General features: G+C 35.0%; 2 protein-coding genes across 2 annotated transcripts in view; both read left to right on the top strand.

The window, feature by feature from the left end:
• LOC123671918 (beta-1-syntrophin) overlaps nt 1-16,588 on the top strand; it is a 272,357-nt gene extending 255,769 nt beyond the window's left edge. Inside the window, exons 5-6 of the mRNA XM_045605808.1 lie at nt 7,463-7,650; nt 14,736-16,588. Coding sequence (XP_045461764.1) covers nt 7,463-7,650; nt 14,736-14,828 — 281 coding nt within the window. The 3' untranslated portion in view covers nt 14,829-16,588. The remainder of the gene's footprint in view (nt 1-7,462; nt 7,651-14,735) is intronic.
• Nucleotides 16,589-20,119: 3,531 nt separating this feature from the next.
• Nucleotides 20,120-20,980, top strand: LOC123673370. The gene has a single exon (XM_045607856.1). It carries the CDS (start codon nt 20,120-20,122, stop codon nt 20,978-20,980), a length of 861 nt encoding a protein of 286 aa, XP_045463812.1.

Consider the following 20,980-nt stretch of genomic DNA (forward strand, 5'->3'; position numbering starts at 1 on the left):
TATCCCCAACTCTTGTGGATCAGTATATAACAGGTATACTAAGATTTTCCAAATTCTAAGTAATTCTTTAGATCATTGGAATTTAGATGTACATAGATTCAAGAAGGGTTTCATTGTACTGCGACTTGATGGTCTATTGTGATCCCATCAGAGCTGTTCCCGCCATAATTCGTCATTAGTATACAGTTCCCTTCAGTTCCATAGTTCTCATGAACTCAGGAAAAGAACACTACGCCAATGACCGTTCCAATTGATATGTTGCCTTGCCCATTCCAGTCCTTGACGCTTATGGTCACGTGTTAATGGAACACCTCTTAATGGACGTCTAGAACCTAGATTCACCTCTCTCAAATGTCGTCTGATGGTTTCGATGGAAACTTGGACCACATCTGCATTTTGAAGGTTATTCCGTTGCATTCAATATGTAGATGTAGGGTTTCTTCTCGCCGAAACGGTGATGAAACGATCCTGAGCAGGTATTGTTTTTCGTCGCCTACCAAGCCTTGGTCTTTCCGGAGCCTGTCAACCTGAACAAATTCCAAAGTCGAGATATCACACTTTGGCTGACTTGGAGCCTTTCCGCTACAACAACCTAAGTTAGGCCACCCTGTAGCATTCCGATATCCCTATTGTTAATTTACGTCTTGGCATTTTCAGAAAACTCGTTTCAAATCGAGTGATTTTTTCAAGTTGAAATAATCAGAAATCTTGAATAGGAAACATCTTACGGAAAAATTTTGCGTATAAAATGGTACTGTATTTGATTCGTATTGTTCGGCAAAAAAAAACAAAAGTTTTGTTGAACTTAACGTACCCGTTCATTCACAAGAAGTTCTGTTTGTTTGTTTTCGGTTCATGCTCTGTCATTTGAAAATGGCGAATTAATTTTATTTCAGAAAATTATCATAGGAATCTAGCAGAAATCTCCGTCAAGCGTCTATGTTTATGGGCAGAACTTTTTCTATGGTTTCAACGGATGGTTGGACAATTTACGACGATGTAATGTCGTTATTTAGACGGAAAATTTATACTCGATTACAAAGACATCTGTGACGATTCGTGAAAAATGGTTTGTACAGGGTGGGCAAATAAGCGAGGTAAGCGGCTATATCTCAGGATCCACTCATCGTAGAGACTTGCGGTAAAAATTTTTATGACTAAAGTGATAAAGAGAACACACTGGAAATTATTTTGAAGTTCATACCTCTACCGCTAGGGGGCGTAATAGCTACCGTCGAGTAGAAAAATGAATTTTACTCGAAAATGTTTCACATGAAGTTGAACAAAATATCATCACTATAATCTTTGGAAAATTCTCTATCTTTTTGAATTATCACTTTCGATTTTACGACTTCAAATAAGGGTAGGTGAAAGGGAGAAATCTGACTGATTGAAGTGCCTGTAACTTCAGTTTGGCTCAACATTTTCGAGCAAATTAGATCTCGTCTGAAAGATGATATCTTGTTGATTGAGGAAAAAATATAGTCATGATAAATTTGTTTTTGCTGCTTTCGGTAGGGGGCGCTAAGTCAGAAGTTCATTGTTTTGTTCATTTTACTCCGAAATTTCAAATGTAATTATAGGATTTCCTTAACAGAAACAGAAATTATATCAAATTTGCATGAAAAAACCTGAAGGTCGCAAAGCGCCATAACCCCAGAACGTCTGGAGCTATCGCTTTGCGACCTTTTGGTTTTTTCATACAAATTTGATGGGATTTCTGTTTCTTTTAGAACTTGAAGACACAATTTGGTTTTTCGCAGTGCATCAGTTGAACAATATCTTCTTTCAGCCATAACTTCAGAACGCCTGAAATTATCGCTTTGCGACTTTCAGGTTTTTTCATGCAAATTTGATGTAATTTCTGTTTCTGTTAAGGAAATCCTATCATTACATTTGAAATTTCGGAGTAAAATGAACAAAACAATGAACTTCTGACTTAGCGCCCCCTACCGAAAGCAGCAAAAACAAATTTATTATGAATATATCTTTTCCTCAATCAACAAGATATCATCTTTCAGACGAGATCTAATTTGCTCAAAAATGTTGCGCCAAACTGAAGTTACAGGCGTTTCAATCAGTCAGATTTCTCCCTTTCACCTACCCTTATTTGAAGTCGTAAAATCGAAAGTGACAATTCGAAAAGATAGAGAATTTTCCAAGAATTACAGTGATGATATTTTTTCTTCAACTTCATGTGAAACATTTTCGAGTAAAATTCATTTTTCTACTCGACGATCGCTATTACGCCCCCTATCGGTAGAGGTATGAACTTCAAAACAATTTCCAGTGTGTTCTCCTTATCACTTCAGTAGTAAATTTTTTTACCGCAAGTCTCTACGATGAGTGGATCCTGAGATATAGCCGCTTACCTCGCTTATTTGCCCACCCTGTACATATATTTTGTATTTTTGCCGTGGAATACGAATCTACAATGAAAATCACGGGTTTTAAATTCAAAAGTTAACCCCCGTCCCCCGTACACCCCACAAGGGGGAATTGAATAATAATAATAATGTTTATTAATGATTCAATATACATAGTAACATTAATAAACATGATAACCACAGAGGTAATAATTTATTGCTAAAAAAATTACCTCTACGTGGAACAAGTTCTGGCAGTGGACTTCCTCCTCGAAACCATTAAGCTTTTATTCGAAATATTTTTTGTGAGATGTTTCCTTTTCGAGATTTTGACTGATTCAACTAAGAAAAATCACCAGGTATACTTCTTTCTTCCTGTACCAACTGAAATAATTGTTGCCTATTTGGAGAACCTGCAGTAAAGTCATATTCAATGAAGTAAAACTATGCAGAACAAATTTAACTTTGGCGTCGAATAGAACAACACTTTTCCTATATACGAATTCCTATAAACATATATCCTAACAAGCTCTGTTTCTGAGTGTTAAAATTTGTAAAAAAAATCAATGTTTACTTATACCTATGTAGTAAGTATTATTATATTCATTGTTTTAATTTTCTGGTATTGAAGTTTCGGTAATGTATAATGGTTCGAATTAGGTAAGTGTCTCCTGTCAAATGAATTATCCAGTGGCGTAGATAAAGGGGTAAGATGATCCTTGCCCCATTGAAAATCTACAACTCTGTCTGTTTTTCGAAAACATTTCATTTCTTCAATCAACAGATCTTCATTAAAAAAGAAAGGTCTCTTGAAGTACTTCCATAGAGTGTACCATTTTCGGTGAATTGACTACAAAGAAATACTATCCACAAAAATCAATTTTTCAAATTTTGACGTAGTATATGATAATGCTTTCAGATGGCATTCAATTCAAAATTTATCAGACACATTAAAAATATTCACAAAATTTTTTATTGTTTGAGTGTCTTTCAGAATTATTCAATTGATTTCCATCTGAAATAGTTTTAATACACTATGTCAATTTTTGTACATTTATTCATCCCTTACGGAAAAATTGGAAAAATTAGTTTTTGTAGATTTTTGAGGATAATATTTGCTTGTGATCGATTTTCTCGAAAGTGGTACATTCTATGAAAATATGATAATTCAAGATACTTTTTTTTGACGAAGCTCTGTTGATATCAGAATTTTTTTCGAAAAAAAGTCGATGGTGTAGATTTTCAATAAGAAAAGGATCATCGCACCTCTATACCTACTTCGAACAATCACATTATCAAGACTTCAATACCTAAATATTAAAACGATGAATGTAATAATACTTCAGTTACAAGTAAAGAACTGTATTTTTTTCGAACTTTAACACATTGTATCTCGAAAACGAAGCTTGTTAGAGATATATTTATTGGAATTTTTTCCATAAAGAGAGTTGTTCTATCTGATGTCAAAGTTATTACTAAAATCTGGACCACCGAATATCTCTTTCACCTTCAAATGTTTTGTATAGAGAACTATATAGATTGGAGATAATATTGAAATTGGAGCAAAACAAACTAGTGTATAAAATGCTCAATTGCCGACAAAATACAAACACCAATTTTATATCTATCAATGCAGTTCATCGTCATGGTACAAAATAACATTTATTTTATATGGCAGGTGGATGATTTGAATGTTTTAAGTATACCAGGATATATTGTTTATTATAGTGGTTCAAAATATAACCAAAACGATGGTACTATCGCATTTATCAAAGAAAATATTTCACATACGGTTACATTGATCAAAAAACAACAGATAGTTTTCATGAAAATATCCTGCTCCAAAAAATCATTAAATTATGATATTTTTGCTCTATACAGACCTCCATCAACGGATGTAGATTTGTTTTTTGCCGACTTATCGGAGGTTCTGCGAGAACACCTAGAGAAGAGTAACACTACTATTTTCACGGGGGATATTAACATCAACATACTCGACCCTCTTTCGTCGGACACAAATCACTATTTAAACATCTTGCATACATACAATTTTGTTCACTATCTTTCCACACCCACTAGGGGTAATGCGTGCCTGGATCACTTTTTTGTAAAATGTTCCAGTGGCAGTTGTGACAAAATCGAATTTGCTGTTCTTAAATATCATATTACTGATCATTTTCCCATATTTTTGAAACTTTATGGGAGCGATTTGCAGGACACACATGAACTTTTACCGGAACATAAAATAGTTAAGAAGATTAATTATGAATCATTGCGTTCTAAACTGAACTCTCAAAACTGGGAGTGTTTATATAAAAATGAGTCAGTTAATGATTCAACGGAGATTTTCTTGTCGATCTTATTGAAACATATAAATGATTCCACAGTTACAAAAAAAGTCACGATAAAAAAAAAACATAGGTCACTCAAACCCTGGATGTCTTTCGGTCTTGTAGTCTCGATAAGAAAACGTGAAAAAATGTATCGAGAATATAGTCGGGATATTAACAATCTGGAACTGAAGGAGAAATTGAGGAAATATAGAAATATGTTGAATGTGTTAATTAGAAATGCAAAAAATTTTTATTATAAGAGTCAATTAGATGAAAGTTTTAACAATGTCGGAAAATTGTGGCGGATTGTGAATCAGGCAACAGGTAGAGAAAGTAAAAGAGAAATGAAGATAGAAAAAGTGGTAAACAATGACGGAGACCAAATTACTAACCATTTTGATATTTCAAACCATTTTAATACTTATTTTTGTGGTATTGGAGCAAATATGGCCGAAAAAATTAAAAAATCTAATAAATCAACATACTCAAATATCAAACATAAATGGGTCAAACAATCATTATTTTTGTCGCCAATAACTGAAAGAGAGATATTCAATCAAATTCAATCGCTTAGAGCCAATGCCACCCCAGGCCCAGATTCCATTCAACCAAATACTCTTAAGCAAATAGCCTCTCAAATTTTGAAACCCCTAGAATATGTCTTGAATTTGTCTATGATGAAGGGCGAATTTCCGATAGTATTCAAGCAGAGCATTGTTTCTCCAATTTTTAAAAAGGGATCTAAGGTTGATGTCGGAAATTATCGACCCATATCTGTAATAGGTGTCATAGCTAAGGTTTTTGAAAAATGTCTCAAAACAAGGATTACCGAATTCTTTGATAAACATAAAATACTATCAGATAGACAATTCGGTTTCAGGACTGGAGTTAGTACCAGTGATGCCATCTTCGAAGTCACAAAAACTGTATACGAGTCTATCGATAGAAACAAGAAGGTAATCGCAATGTTTGTAGACTTGGAAAAGGCATTCGATACGGTCTCTCACGACATTTTACTTGAGAAACTTGAGCAGTACGGTGTTAGAGGTATAGCTGCTGACCTAATCAGAACATATTTGAAAGATCGAACTCAGATAGTAAAAGTCAATAATGTGAAGAGTAATGCAAAGATAATCAACTACGGTGTTCCTCAGGGTACAGTCCTGGGACCCTTGTTATTCAATATATATATTAATGAAATACTAACGTTAAAATTTGATTCGGATACCAAAGTTGTGGCCTATGCCGATGATACCTCATATATATTCGTGGATGATACGTGGGAATCAGTCACTAAAAAAGCTGAGAAGGGGTTGGCAGTTATTTGTAGGGAAATGGAAAATATTTTGTTAACTTTAAATATTCAGAAAACGAAATTTATCACTTTTACGTTGACGGAGTCTACTTATCCAAATATAAAAACCCTAAAAATACATAAGAAAAAGAACTGTAACCATAATTGCGATTGTCGGAATTTTATCGAAGAAGCCAGTAAGATAAAATACTTAGGCGTGTACATAGACCGATTGCTACGATGGGATGAGCATATTAAACATATAGTAAAATTACTTAGGTGTACATTACCAAAATTCAAACTTTTAGTCAATATATTATCACAACGAACAATATTTACAATTTATTTTGCGTTAGCGCAGTCAATTATGGAATATGGTATAGTTGGTTGGGGGGCAGCTTATAGAACTCATCTCGAAAGTTTGGAAACCACTCAGAAATTCATTCTGAGGATAATAATGAAAAAAGATCGTTTATACCCCTCTCACTCTCTATTCAATGAAGCTAAAGTGTACACAATTGGACAATTATTCCACAAAAATGCTCTGTTGATGATATATAAACACCGTGTAGATTATGTAAGGTATGAGCATACTTATAGCACAAGAAGTCAATCCCAAAATCAAATAAAAACGCCGAAAATACAGAAAACAATTTCTCAAAAACATTCCGCACACGTAGGTATACGATTATACAACGCCTTACCTCAGGAGATAAAGCGTGTAAGTGACCTTAGACATTTTGTCAGAAAAATAAAATACACAATTCTTAATTCTTGAGTTGTACTGTGCTGCATTCATCTCTGTCGATAGGGGGGGGAGCAAAAATAGGGGGGGAATCAATAAAATGGGGAGAAAATAATAAAAAGAGGGAATAATAAATAAGAGAATATGTGTGTATAATTATAAGCTAGTGAAATGAAAATACTAAAATGGGTTCATGTATATTTGTTGATTTTGAAACTGTTTAGATGTAATGATTGTTACTGTCAGGCACAAACCATTGGTTTAATTGACAGTATTTCTTGAAAATTATTGTACTAAATTTGGTAAAATAAATAACATTGATTGATTGATATCATTGTTTCAGCTTAGTCAACATTGACTATGAATATCAGCTTGTTTGATCTCGAACCTTGAATTTTGTGAAGCACTAATTCAGGATTTTTGAATATTCAATATTATATTGTTGTTAAATAAATAGTTCATAGGTTTAGACTGGGTGGGGTTAAGGGAGATAAAACCCCTCCCACGAAATGTGAAGATGTCACCATTTAGTTTTAATAAAATAAAAAGAGTCGTTCCATAACGATGCGTTTAAAGTTTCATATTTTCATTTATCTTGGAATATTCTCGGAATATTCTGGGCATTTTCAACGAAGATAACTGGAAGCATTTATGCAGTAGATAATTTTATTTGCCAGAATCCACTACTTCGAAGGGCAATGTCTGAAAATTGTGTTTTCCGCAGGATGTTCCTGGAAAGGAAGGCCTGCTCAATTAGTGATTCATTACGAAAACGGTTTCACCTTGCTGGAAGCAGGAACCGGTTCCCGCACACTCTGGAGACATTCTTTCGATCAACTTAGGCATTCCTCGGATGATGGCAAGAAAATGTTGCTTTTGGACTTCGGCGGAAATGGGGAGGAATCCGAAGTGGTAAGCCATCTTATGCTACTCAAATATGTTCAATAATAGGTGTCCACATTTCTTCCTAGTCAGGAAAAATGCAAAATGCCTATCATTGAAATATAATATTAATACTATTTTATTACCTTTTATATTTGATCATTAATAGATTTCATATGTGATTCTCATTTATTATATTTTCCCAATTTTGTTATTATATGTATTTTATTTGAAACTTATAATTTTTGTCAATTGTTTTATAACGCTTCGTCAAATGAATGAATTTGAGAAATAACTCATTAAAAAAATAAGAAACAAAATGATAAATAAGAAACATACATAAATTGATTAAAATAAACAATCTTGTGACATTGTTTTAAGAGAATTATTTATTTCAAGAAATGTACCAATGATCAAATAAATTCATAATTAGTAAGTACCGGAATCAAACAAAGTGGTTTGAAGATATATTATTCCTCCACAATCCACATTTACTGTAGGTATCGCCTCCAAAGCTGGTTCCTCACAAAAAATTTACTCAGGCCAATCAATAGCCCAATCATCAACAAATTTTTCGAGCTCATGTCAGTTGTCGAAGAAATTTTCGAAATACACTGCGCAAAAGAATTTACGCACATTATGGAAATCTCAAATTTATTCTACAACTGAAGGTGTTCTTAATGATAATTATTTTTATCAGAATAATGCATGCATGTGTTATCCACTTTCAACGTTTTTCTTCAATACAGATGTTTTTTCCCAGCAGGAATAAAAAAGATGAGATTATCAGATTTTGAATGAATTGGCTCCATTCTGAAATCAGTTGTTCTCGATCAATTCTAGTGATCAATAGTTTTTCCTTCGTTTGATTTTCTACACTCGATGGCTATCCAACGCGAAACACGCAATTTGACCCAAGAGGAATGTGCCCAAGCGGTAGTTTTGCGAGAAGAAGGGTGGACATACACAAGAATTGCAGAAAGGTTTGGAGTTCTCCATACAAGTGTGTCCAGAATGTTGCAGCGATTCAGGGAGACAGGTATGAATGTCCGAAGACCAGGACAGGGTAGACCACGGGTAACAACTGCCATTCAAGAACGTTACTTGAGAGTTTCTTCGTTGAGACAACGGTTTGCAACCGCTTTCCTACTTCAAAATCAGCTTGAGCAAACTCATGGGGTGCAAATTAGAACTCAGACAATAAGAAATTGACTCAGAGAATATGATTCAAGGCCTCGTGTCACGGCAAGAGGCCCAGCTCTTATCCCAGCCCATCGAAGAGCGCGTTTGGATTTTGCGAGAGAGCATATCCATTGGGAAGAGGCTGATTTGGAAAGAGTGCACTGAGCATATCTTTCATGTGGACGTCTGTAAACAAGGGAACGTCGATCACAATGGTAGAGGCAGAATCTAGACTCATCTGTGAAGAGAACTCTTTCCCAATCAGCCTCTTCCCAATGGATATGCTCTCTCGCAAAATCCAAACACGCCCTTCGATTGGCTGGGGTAAGAGCTGGGCCTCTTGCCGCTACACGAGGCCTTAAATCATATTCTCTGAGGCGATTTCTTATTTTCTGAGTTCTAATTTGCACCCAATGAGTTTGCTCAAGCTGATTTTGAAGGAGGCGAGCGGTTGCAAACCAGTGTCTCAACGAAGAAACTCTCAAGTAACGTTCTTGAATAGCAGTTGTTACCCGTGGTCTACCCTCTGTCCTGGTGTTCGGACGTTCATACCCGTCTCCCTGAATCGCTGCAACATTCTGGACACACTTGTATGGGAAACTCCAAACCTTTCTGCAATTCTTGTGTATGTCCACCCTTCTTCTCGCAACACTACCGCTTGGGCACATTCCTCTTGGGTCAAATTGCGTGTTTCGCGTTGCATAGCCATCGAATGTAGAAAATCAAACGAAAGAAAAACTATTGATCACTAGAATTGATCGAGAACAACTGATTTCAGAATGGAGCCAATACATTTAAAATCTGATAATCTCATCTTTTTTTATTCCTGCTGGGAAAAAACATCTGTATTGAAGAAAAACGTCGAAAGTGGATAACATATGCATGCATAATTCTGATAAAAATAATTATCATTGAGAACACCTTCAGTTGCAGAATAAATTTGAGATTTCCATAATGTGCATTAGGTCTTTTGCGCAGTGTATATAAAGTTTTCCAATAAGAGGCTTCATTCCGAGCTTCATTCTGATATTAAAAACAAGCGAGTATATTCCAAGAGAATTGAATGGATGTTTATTCCATTCTTAAGAGAATGGTGTGCCATTTTCGATGGAAAACGATATCAGGCATCAGTCAAATGACCACCACGGCTACAGTTTCTTTTCATGAACTTTTCCATGACCAATTCGCACCTCGGCGGCTGTAAGTCCTCGATCACTTCACGAATTCCATCTTTAAGACCTTGAATCGATCTTTGGCATGTAGCTTATCTTACACGTGGTTCTAAAGAAAAAAGTCTAAAGGTGTTAAATTACAAGATCTCGGTGGCCAATTGTGATATCTTCGAGCAATAACAGTCAGAAAACTTTTATTGCTGAATTGCGATTGTTTCGTTGCTTGTGTGGCACGTACCACCATCTCGTTGAAAATAATTGTTGTCCACGTCAATATATTGTAGGATTTCACATATGCCTACTTATGCGTTTCGTCCCTGGCACACACACCGGACTCATCAGTGTGACTTTGGTATATTTGTGTGTGCCGTGTCACAGACGCTTGGGGAATTTATTATTATCGGGAGCCGCCGGGACTCGAACCCGGCACCTTGTCGCATCTCGGTGAGTGAGTCTACCTCTTAACGTCTAGGCTACCGAATGCTGTGTTTATTGTTGCTATGTGGAGCTTTATGAGAAGCCGCCACATGACTCCCTCCCCAGTGACGGAGGAACGAAACTTATGCGTGTTACGAGGTCATCGGTGCAGCCGGGTGATTGCCGCCTAATCAGAGCTGCACCTCGCGGCATCGTGCGGACGGTGAATGCCGCCTATTCAGGTCCGCTATACCGCGGCAGACCAAGGAGCACGTATTGCACGTAATGGGAATGGGCGTCTAGAGTTTCGTTTGAAATTGCAGATATATGGGAGCTACGCATCAACCGTCTGCTTTCCAGGACACATCGTTAAGACGGCCATTCCCATCACGTCGGGGTCACCAATGTAGGATTTCACATATGCCTACTTATGCGTTTCGTCCCTGGCACACACACCGGACTCATCAGTGTGACTTTGGTATATTTGTGTGTGCCGTGTCACAGACGCTTGGGGAATTTATTATTATCGGGAGCCGCCGGGACTCGAACCCGGCACCTTGTCGCATCTCGGTGAGTGAGTCTACCTCTTAACGTCTAGGCTACTGAATGCTGTGTTTATTGTTGCTATGTAGAGCTTTATGAGAAGTCGCCACAATATGCCATTTCCGAAAAAAAAAATGCCTAAATCTCAAGATTGAAGAGGAAACGACAGACCTGAGTTTTCGTCAACACTACAGGCTAAAGCACCAATATTTTCAGTTTTTGTTGAGCGCGACACATATGGCTTCGATTCAATTGCTTTAATTTTGCTAACTCCGACTATAACCATTTTTGTAGTCAGTTTCAACAATTGCAATGCGTATTGAAGTGTGTGTATCGTTTTGTTTTTAGTAATGGCGTGGTTTCTACTTTCAAATGTCATTAGATGACAGCTGTCTATTTAAAATGGAACCTCTTATTGGAAAACCCTGTATCTAGTAACAAGAGGCATCAATTATCAATAAAGCCCTTGTTATTTCCAATACAGAAATTACATTTTTGCTCCAGAGCCGCACCTCAACTCAGAGTAATCAAATTACTACAAATTCCAAAAGATACTTTATTGTCACAATTCACAGTTTCAGGGATTGGCCCATATCTTTTCTCGCTAAAATCGATTGAGTAAAATTCTCAATGCTTGGGCATTAAGATCTTTTTGCGACGTAAAATTTAAAACAGATTTCTCATTCTGTATTCCTATTCATTATTGAAATCACAAAAAAGTGTTTAATTTGAGCTGACAAACGCACACAAAACAATCGAACTCCGCGTCAGTATGGAATTGTGCCAATGAAGCAATAAAAACAGTCCCTTTATGTTTCAAGACTTTAAATTCCCAATACTCTAGTCACTGTATGTGATGTGATTTATATACATATATAATCAAAGAATGAATGAGAAACATGAAACATACCTACTCAATTAAAAAAATTGCGAATGGACATCACAATTTGCAGTAATAGGTATACTTGAAAATAATTGAAATATCTTCACACAATTGATTTACTGATTTTTTCATATTGTGATCATTCGAACAGTATTTTTTATAACTCTCGGTATATGGGTATGAAACACGCCATACTGATACCATAGCCTTCCCCAAACATCGTACAGCTAAATATGAGTCCTCACCGAGCTTTATGGGCATTAAATTGTACAACCGTTTGCCTAGTAGGTTGAAATCAATGAATGGAAGGTCTTTCAAACGAGAAGTAAAGTTGCTATTGATTAAAGGTTGCTACTATAGTGTTAGTGAGTTCCTTAAGGACTCCATTCGTTGAATCTTTTTTTTGTGTTTTTTTTCTCTCTATGAAATTGTATACTATTTTTATATGGCTTGTCCTATACATTAATACATTTGTTTGATGTCAGAAAGGATCAATAAAGTTTATTATTATTATAACCTCATATACAGTTTACATGGTGTCTCGGGAGTAACTGTACATACTCCTACAGAGGTAGAGTAGGACTAGGTATGAGTACGGCTTGACTGCAAAAAATTGATTTCTGCATTTCCTAAGAAAGCTACAGGGTGAGTTCGCCTATTCATTATTTCTTATGGGGAGAATTTGATTGAATGGCTAATGCTGAACACATCCAGTCAAGGAACTAGTTGAATAAAATAATAAACTGTTCTGATATACACACATCGGAAAAGTCTAAGGATATTTCAGTATATCTCGCATGGTAAATCGCATATTGCTTTTATCTCAAGTTTTTTGCAGACTATCAATTGAAATCATCATGCGGAATGAATTTTGGTTGTATACATATGCTAGCCAAGAAAATATGGGAGATATGATAAAAATAAAACTAATGAATGTCGCAGTTAAAATTTCTGTATTTGATTTTAATCATTTCATGCATTCGTTAGATCGATTTTGGGTTATAACATCGACAATATTTTTCTATCAACTTCTTTTTATTATGGAACGACATCATTTAACTTTGGAAGAGATGAATCGAGTGGTTGGTTTACTTGAAGGGGGCATGAGACAAGTCGATGCAGCTGAGCGAATGGGTGTTTCACAAAGTGTTATAAGTCGTTTGTGGAGGCGTTTCAGAACAACTGGAAATCCTGCCGAAAATCATCCAGGACGTGGACGTTGTACAACTGCTATTGAAGACAGATTTTTGGTTTTGACCGCCCGAAGGCAACCCACTATAACGGCTCCTGAGTTGGTTATGGAATTTCAACGGGCTCATAATTTGACCATTGGGCGAGATACTGTGAGGAATCGTCTTCATGAAGCCGATCTTCATTCCCGACGGCCCATTAGGTGTCCACCACTTTCCAGAGGAAATCGCGCTGCAAGATTGAATTGGTGTCGTGAGTTTCAAAATTGGGGTGTCAATGAGTGGTCCACAGTTTTATTCACAGATGAATCAAGATTCGGATATCATCCAGATTCTCGTCGAATAAGACTATGGAGACGATCTGGTAATTTAGAACGCTTCAGACACGTCCAGGAAGTACACCGTTATAGAGGTGGTACAATTATGGTGTGGGGAGGAATTTCCATTGGACGTAGAACAGAGCTCGTTTTTCCTGATGGTTTTCTAAGAGCTCAGCAATATTTGGAAAATATTCTGCAACCAATTGTACAACCTTATGCAGAAGCTGTTGGTGAAAACTTCCATTTGATGCATGACAATGCTCGTCCCCATACCGCTCGTATTGTGACACAATGGTTGGATAATGAGGGAATTGATGTTTTGCCATGGCCAGCACAATCTCCGGACCTGAATCCGATAGAACATGTATGGGACATGCTTCAAAGAAGGATTACGCCAAATATGGGAAACGTCCAAAATGTTTTAGAATTCAGGGAGCTTCTGACAGCTGAATGGACAAATTTAAATCAGGAAGACCTAAACAATCTGATTTTGTCTATGAATCGTAGGTGTAGAGCCGTAATTAATCAACGAGGAGGCCACACATTGTATTAAATGCCAAACTTGAATTGATTTTCGATAAAAAATTACTAAGAATAATTACTATGTTTTTCGCAATTTGGAGACTTCGATTTTTTTCAGTTTTTCACTTTTTCATTATAAAAATTTCGGTTTATTTGAAGTATATAAACAATTATTGAATACATCTATACATAATTTCCTCGAATTTTCTTTCTTTTAACTCAAAACCAATCATTTCGAAGAATATCCTTAGACTTTTCCGATGTGTATATTAAGATATAAGCAAATGGTTTTGAATTCGAACAGCTCTGCAAATTACTTTTTTCGAATTCCAATATAAGGAATTTATTTGTTTTTTTTATCGTCTTTTTATTATCCTGTTCATGTGAATAAATTAAATTTTTCAAACTTTGTCCAAATTCAAAAATTCATAAAAGAAGAATGTTTAATGTGACAACTTCAAGTGATACCGTGTATTGAAGCTGAGTTTATATAGATACTTTTTGAAGATATGAACAATGATTTCAAATTAAAAATACAAAGTGATATTTTCAAGTTGAACCCTTCAAATGAGAAATAATGAGTCCGGTCCTGGAATATTGAAAACATTTACATGGGTCTGACTCGATCTCGACATGTGTCAATTACATACCAAATTTCAATGAATTCCGCCGATAAGTTGGTTTTGATGATGGTTTCATTATTTCCATGAATATGCAAACTCACCCTGTAGTTTTCTTAGGAAAGGCAGATATTAATTTTTTGCAGTCAATCCGTACTCACCTAGTCCTACTCTACATTTGGTGAGAGTATGTACAGTTAGTCCCTGGACAGCCTGTATAACCGACAATAGATTTTCATCAAATTAATAGATATTATTTGTTTCAGGAGCTGGATGTTGAAGTTTGCCCCAAACCATTAGTCTTCATACTTCACAATTTCTTATCGGCCAAATTGAATAGACTGGGTTTATATGCGTAACACGCAATTTCATAATTCCACGGTTTTGGTGTATCAAGGAAGTTTCATCTTTTGAGAAACCTTCTACCCATTTCGTCAATTACCTAACAACTGATAGTTTGGTTCCCTTATTTGCCATCCAAAAAATGATGATTTTTAGGTTGGCACAATATACTACAGAAAATTGTTGTGTAGATTTGTATACCAACTTTGTATCGATGTATTCCTCAAATCGATGTTTGAAAAAGAAATAGTAATTTGATATTCACGAGGAGAAAATTTGAAAAAAAGTACAATTTTTGTACCATTTATGAACCAGAAAAACTGACAACCACCAGAGCATCAGAAAAATGAGATCCATCAAAATGCTGGTCAAAATGTCTAAAATTTTTTGCCTTTCACGCTGGTTATGTACACATATTTCATAAAGCATGAATAAGTTATATAAATATAAATAGGTGTCCCGAAATAAAATTGAAAAAATTCAACGACATATTCTACGTCGAAAACTTCATCGAATCTATATCCGAAAAGTATCTGTTTTAAAGATGCAGGATGTTGAAGTGAATTCTCCAAAAACAATTATTTTGGATTTTTGTCTGAAATAATTGAAGAATGTGTATGGAAATTTGTACAGTCCTCATTTTTTCATTTTCTATGGAATGAAATACAAAAATTGACCCTCAGTGGCAGGTAGTTTCGAGGGAAGGTGTATTCAGAATGCTCCATATTTTTTGTCTTTGAACATTTTTGGCATTTTGAATATAAAGTCCTGAGGAAGATACACTTCTACACAAATACTAGTCTCATGTTCGTAGGATGAACCTTTTTCGAAAAAACTCCTCTCTAAAATGTACTTCATTTTTGAAATTACATGATGAAAACTATTTTTGACGATGAAACATTAATTTAATTTTTTCTGATTTGTTTACTCACAATAACAAACAATTAAACGCATTACTAGAATACCTTTCGTCTTTACAATCATAATGATAAGAGTTAGCTTAGCAGCGCATCCAGATACACATTTCGCATTAATAAAGTATATTCTCAGAATAGAGTTTTCTCCGAAACCATACATCCGATGAAGATAAGTTGGTATGAAGATTATGAAGATGGGTACGTTTCAGATGAATCCATATTCAAAAAGCCGAAAATGTTTCAAGACAAAAATTATCGAGATTTTGCCTACGTTTCCCCCCGTCACTGACTTGACTAGGGTCATTTATTGTATTTCATTCCATAGGGACTGAAAAATCTCAGGACTGTACAAATTTTCACATATTTTTTCCAATAAGTTTCGACAAAGATTCAAAATAACTGTTTTCGGAGAATTCACCCGTATATCGAAAGCGGAGCGTTTTTGGATATAGGTTCATATGATGTATTCAATTTCGGGACAGCCTTTGTGTATATACGTCAAGTTCAAACGACTTTTACATTGACGTCCTAAACCTATTCAAAATAGTCGAGCAATTTCATTGAAATACTTTTATAGCAACCTAAGTACATAATTCCGTACAACAATGTACACAAACTTTTCGCAATTTATTCAGTATTAGCTCCACTCGATTTTTGGACAAATTACGAACCCCCATTTGAATATCCCTCCATCTTGAAATTCCAGCATCATTAGCCAGAAAATGAGTAGAGGAGTGGCGTGACCAGGAATCATTTCAGTTTAACGCATTCACCAATTTGTGGTTCCGAAATCCATTGCTTAGGGATATTGATATATGTAAGTTTCTTCACGGATAAAAGGTAGCTCTCTCTCTCTCTCTCTCTCTCTCTGAAAAATTGCGCTTCTCTATTGTTCCTAATGAGCTTCATTATTCGTTGTTTTACTTGTTTAAAAATTTGTGAACAAGATATATCTGTCCACCACCAATAACAGTATGTACCTGAATTTCTGGAATGTACAGTACCTACATCAAAAAAAGTGTAGAAACAAAAGTGAGTGAGTAAGCCACTGAAACTTGACGTTTTTTAAATAATCGTTACTTTGTTCCAGTTTTCTAAAAAAACATCTCATTGCTTTACCACAGAAGCTTCCCTAACTCCTCTGACTATTTTCCTCTGGATTCTAGCAACCTTCTCTTCAATTATAGATATCTTCAGGAAGCTCAATAGCAATTGTTCACTTCTTCGCTCAAGTAACAAAGAATATCATCATTTCTAAATGTTGAACGCTTACAGCAAAAATACTCATTGTAGATCTTAGTTCTTCTGCGTTTCGACGTGCTGAACGTTCAGGGTTCTGGATCAAAGCATCATCAATTAATCATCATAAATCATTGCAAATATTTATTTATGTATTTATAGTACCTTCGGGTCCAAGTGATTTTGTACGATGGTACCAATCTTTCTTAGATTTTTAACACATTTCTGGATTTTATTGGGGCTTGGAACAACCATAATGATTGTCTAGAAAAAATTCGCTGGACTGTTTTAATCCAAAAAGACCCATTGAATATTGTGCAAGCTCATCTGGAGTAAATGAAAAAAAAATAATAGAGTTCAGGTGATTTCTTGGGATGATGAAATATCAGAGTCTCTGGATTGTGCTGATCGTGGTGGTTGTCGGTAAATGGATTGCTGACAAATCACAAAGAATTATAGTGGGTGGTCGTGGTGACTATCAATTAATGAACTTCTTAGGGGTGATAATTGCCAGTCGACTGGAAAATTTTATTATGAATTCAAACCATAATCTTATTTTTCATTGTTTTATATAATCAATTGATATTATATGAATAATGAAGCGACTTCACCCTTCTTTCGTCCACCATCCTTCCGTACTAACCATAACGGATTAATTTATGTTGAAACGTTCCAAAACTGACCGTTTTCACAACAGGTGCTCAAAATGTCCCCGATTGTGTCTTAAATTGCTAAAAGAGAAACGAGATCAGTGCATCTACGTACCTACAATATTTGAAATAAAACAAGTTTAGATAATTCCGATGAAAGTACGAATATGAGATAAAACCACAAACGCAAAACAACAAAATGATTGAACCATTAAGTTACTGCTAATAAATTGGGGCCTATTTGAAATTCAGGTGAATTGATATTATTTTTCATGATAAACTCCTCCTTTCTGCCGGAATTGGCTGATATACATATAGGTACATACATATTATGTTTGAGTGAACTATTCAAGGCCGTAGCTAGAAAAAAATCTCGGGGGGATCCATTGAATTGAACTTTAGAAAAATATTGCGACCAATAATTGTACAATAATATGATTTATACAGGTTGTTCCCAAATTTGAGGTATAAAAAAATGAAAGATTTCTTCGATAATTTTGAGCGCAATCGTTCCATTCATGATTCACATGAAATTAAGGAGTTTTCTGCTGAACTGTTTGTTTTCAGTACATGTGTTGTCATTGATCAATTGAAAATGGCGAAATTATTTGGTTTTGTTCTATTTGGTTCCAAAAACCAAATCCATTGAATAATAAGGATGTATTGATTGAAAGAAGATTATTTTGAATCGAGTAGAAATCTCAACGTCAAGCAGTTTATCTTTTTGCTCAGAAGGTTTTCCATTATTTCAACGAATAGTTGGACTATTTATGACTGAAATTTCATGTGAATGATTACTGAAATGAATATTTCAGACGGAAAATTTAAACTTTATTATCGAGCCATCTGTAACGATTTGTGAAAAATTCCTACAAAACTTTTGCATTTTTTGTCGTCGAAATTACCGAAGTTAACCTCACAAGGGGAAAGTGAAAGATGGTTCTGGCTTAAGTAGACTTTCGCATTAAGACCATTAACCTCTTATTCGAAATATTTTTCTGTAAGATGTTTCCTTTTAGATATTTTCGAATGACTCAACTTGAAAAAATCACCCGGTATATATAAAACACATTCGATTTCATACATTGCTCCCGCGAAATACACAAGTAATTTTTACAAGAAAAGGCAAATACCTCGAGAACTAGGTACTCAAGATAGCTTGGGAAATGTACATCAAATGATCATATGAATCAAGAAATACCTAGAAACACAATTATGAAACTCCTTCGAATTATGAATAATGTTCATGTGTTGTTTTTAAAAGATTTTACCTCTTAAAAAGGATTTATAAGTAATGTAAACTATTTTGTATTTGAATATGAATTCATCGACACTCTATTTTCTGTAGTATAGATAGAAGATCGGTCTATAGGAATTTGTGCCTTGTTTGTTTTAAAGAAATGTACAAAAACAGAAAATTATCATTATGAAATAACAATAACTTTTTCAGTTGAATAAAAAATATTATAACATCTTCTGAATTATACATATGAATAATATAAGAGTGCGATAAATGAGTAGGAAATATTTTTTTATTGCGAATAATATTTCTCATTCATGAAATATCATCTAGTTATCAATAGTATCTTCTCCATTCGTGATTCATTAGAGTAACTATTCAGCAACCTTCTTTTTACTCTAATTTGACTTGACTGACTTCTATTTATTCGCACATTTTAGGTTCATGAAAAATGTTCACGCTCGTCATGCAACAATAATAGTAAATTTCATGAAGAATTTTATAATTAGGACTTTTTCTTCAAATATACCTACAATGTAAAATAGAAAACAAAACGGAATGGCTTATACCATTCCTTTTATTTTTGGCTGGTCATTATTATTGATAACTAACTGCATTAAGCTGTTGGAAATCGATATGATGACATAATACCTAGTTCAATCCATGAAGAGACTGAAAAAGTTATTGACCATTTTCTATTTATTAACTGAATCTTCAAAGACAATAGAATTTTCTAACATTCCAATAACATTTCAACTACTAATTATAAACATGTATTATTTTTTACTCAGGTATATTGGAAATTAGTTTCATAAGATTTGTATTTAACATAGTTCGTAAGAACTTTGAACGAATTATTATTGTGAATCGAATGTTTTTAATACTTGCTTCTTCTGTAAATACATATGTTATTCAACAATTCTCCTTTAGGAATTGTCCAAATTATAAATAAGTTCATATAACATTAAGGTTCTGAGATTATTTGTAAAAACTATACCTCCACTAGATCCGAAACTATAATTAAGGCCAATAAATAGAATTAAATGATTTCACAATCATATGACTGAAGAAATTTTTTCATGTACCTATTTACTCCTCCCCACTATCAATATGCAATTAAGATATTACCTATAATCCTTTAATAACTTACTATAGGTGGTAAAAACGATGGTAAAAAAGTATCTTATTCCTGAATGTAGCAAAAGAATTGCCACGTTTATTTAACCAGCAGTGAAAAACTATAGTAGGTACATTCCAGTAGCATGATCCGTCGTATAATTATAATTACCGGTCTTTTCATAGATTTCTCAAAAGCTTTCGATTGTGTCAATCATGACGATCTAGTGAAAAAACTCAACTTTTATGGAATTTGGGATAAACAATTGAATTTTATGAGGAGCTATTTAAGGGATCGTCGACAGAGGGTTTCCTTGAAAATCAAAGGTGTTGAATATCTATCGTTAGATGCAGAAGTGAATGTAGGTATTTTCGGTCCTTTCTTATTCTTAATTTATATCAACGACCTACCAGACATGGTCATTTCTGCATCCAAAACAAAAAGCTTGACAACATCTAAAATACCAATCAGATGCAAACTTGCTGTCGATGATAAAATTATTCAACAGGAAATGAAGTTTAAATACCTAGGTATTGAACTCTCTGGATATGGGGACATTGAGTTGGAAGTCAGACAACAAACAAACAAAGCACTGAGGGTTGCTGGTTGTTTGAATGACACGATATGGAAAAACAAATACCTACACACTGAGACTAAGGCACGAATATATAAATCTGTCATAAGACCTATAATGACATACACAGCGGAAACAAGACCGGATACAGCAAAAACAAAAAGGATCTTGGAGGTCGGCGAAATGAAGATCTTGCGGAAAATCGCTGGAAAGACTTTATTCGACAGAGAACGAAGTGACAACGTGAGGCGGACATGTGGAGTGGACAATATCAGCAATTGGGTGCTAGCCCGAAAGATGGAATGGAACGACCACATAAGCCGAATGGACCAACGAAGAATAGTACGGATAGCACGTGATGAATCCCCCATTGGAAGAAGAAGTTTGGGAAGACCACGAAAGCGATGGAGCGATAATCTCACCGTCCATTGA

The sequence above is a fragment of the Harmonia axyridis genome, chromosome 2 (genome assembly GCF_914767665.1).
Source record: "Harmonia axyridis chromosome 2, icHarAxyr1.1, whole genome shotgun sequence".
Taxonomy (NCBI): Eukaryota; Metazoa; Arthropoda; class Insecta; order Coleoptera; family Coccinellidae; genus Harmonia; species Harmonia axyridis.

What these genes read in the sequence shown, in the direction of transcription:
- LOC123673370 (XM_045607856.1), top strand. Translation starts at nt 20,120, where the DNA reads ATGATCCGTCGTATAATTATAATTACCGGTCTTTTCATAGATTTCTCA.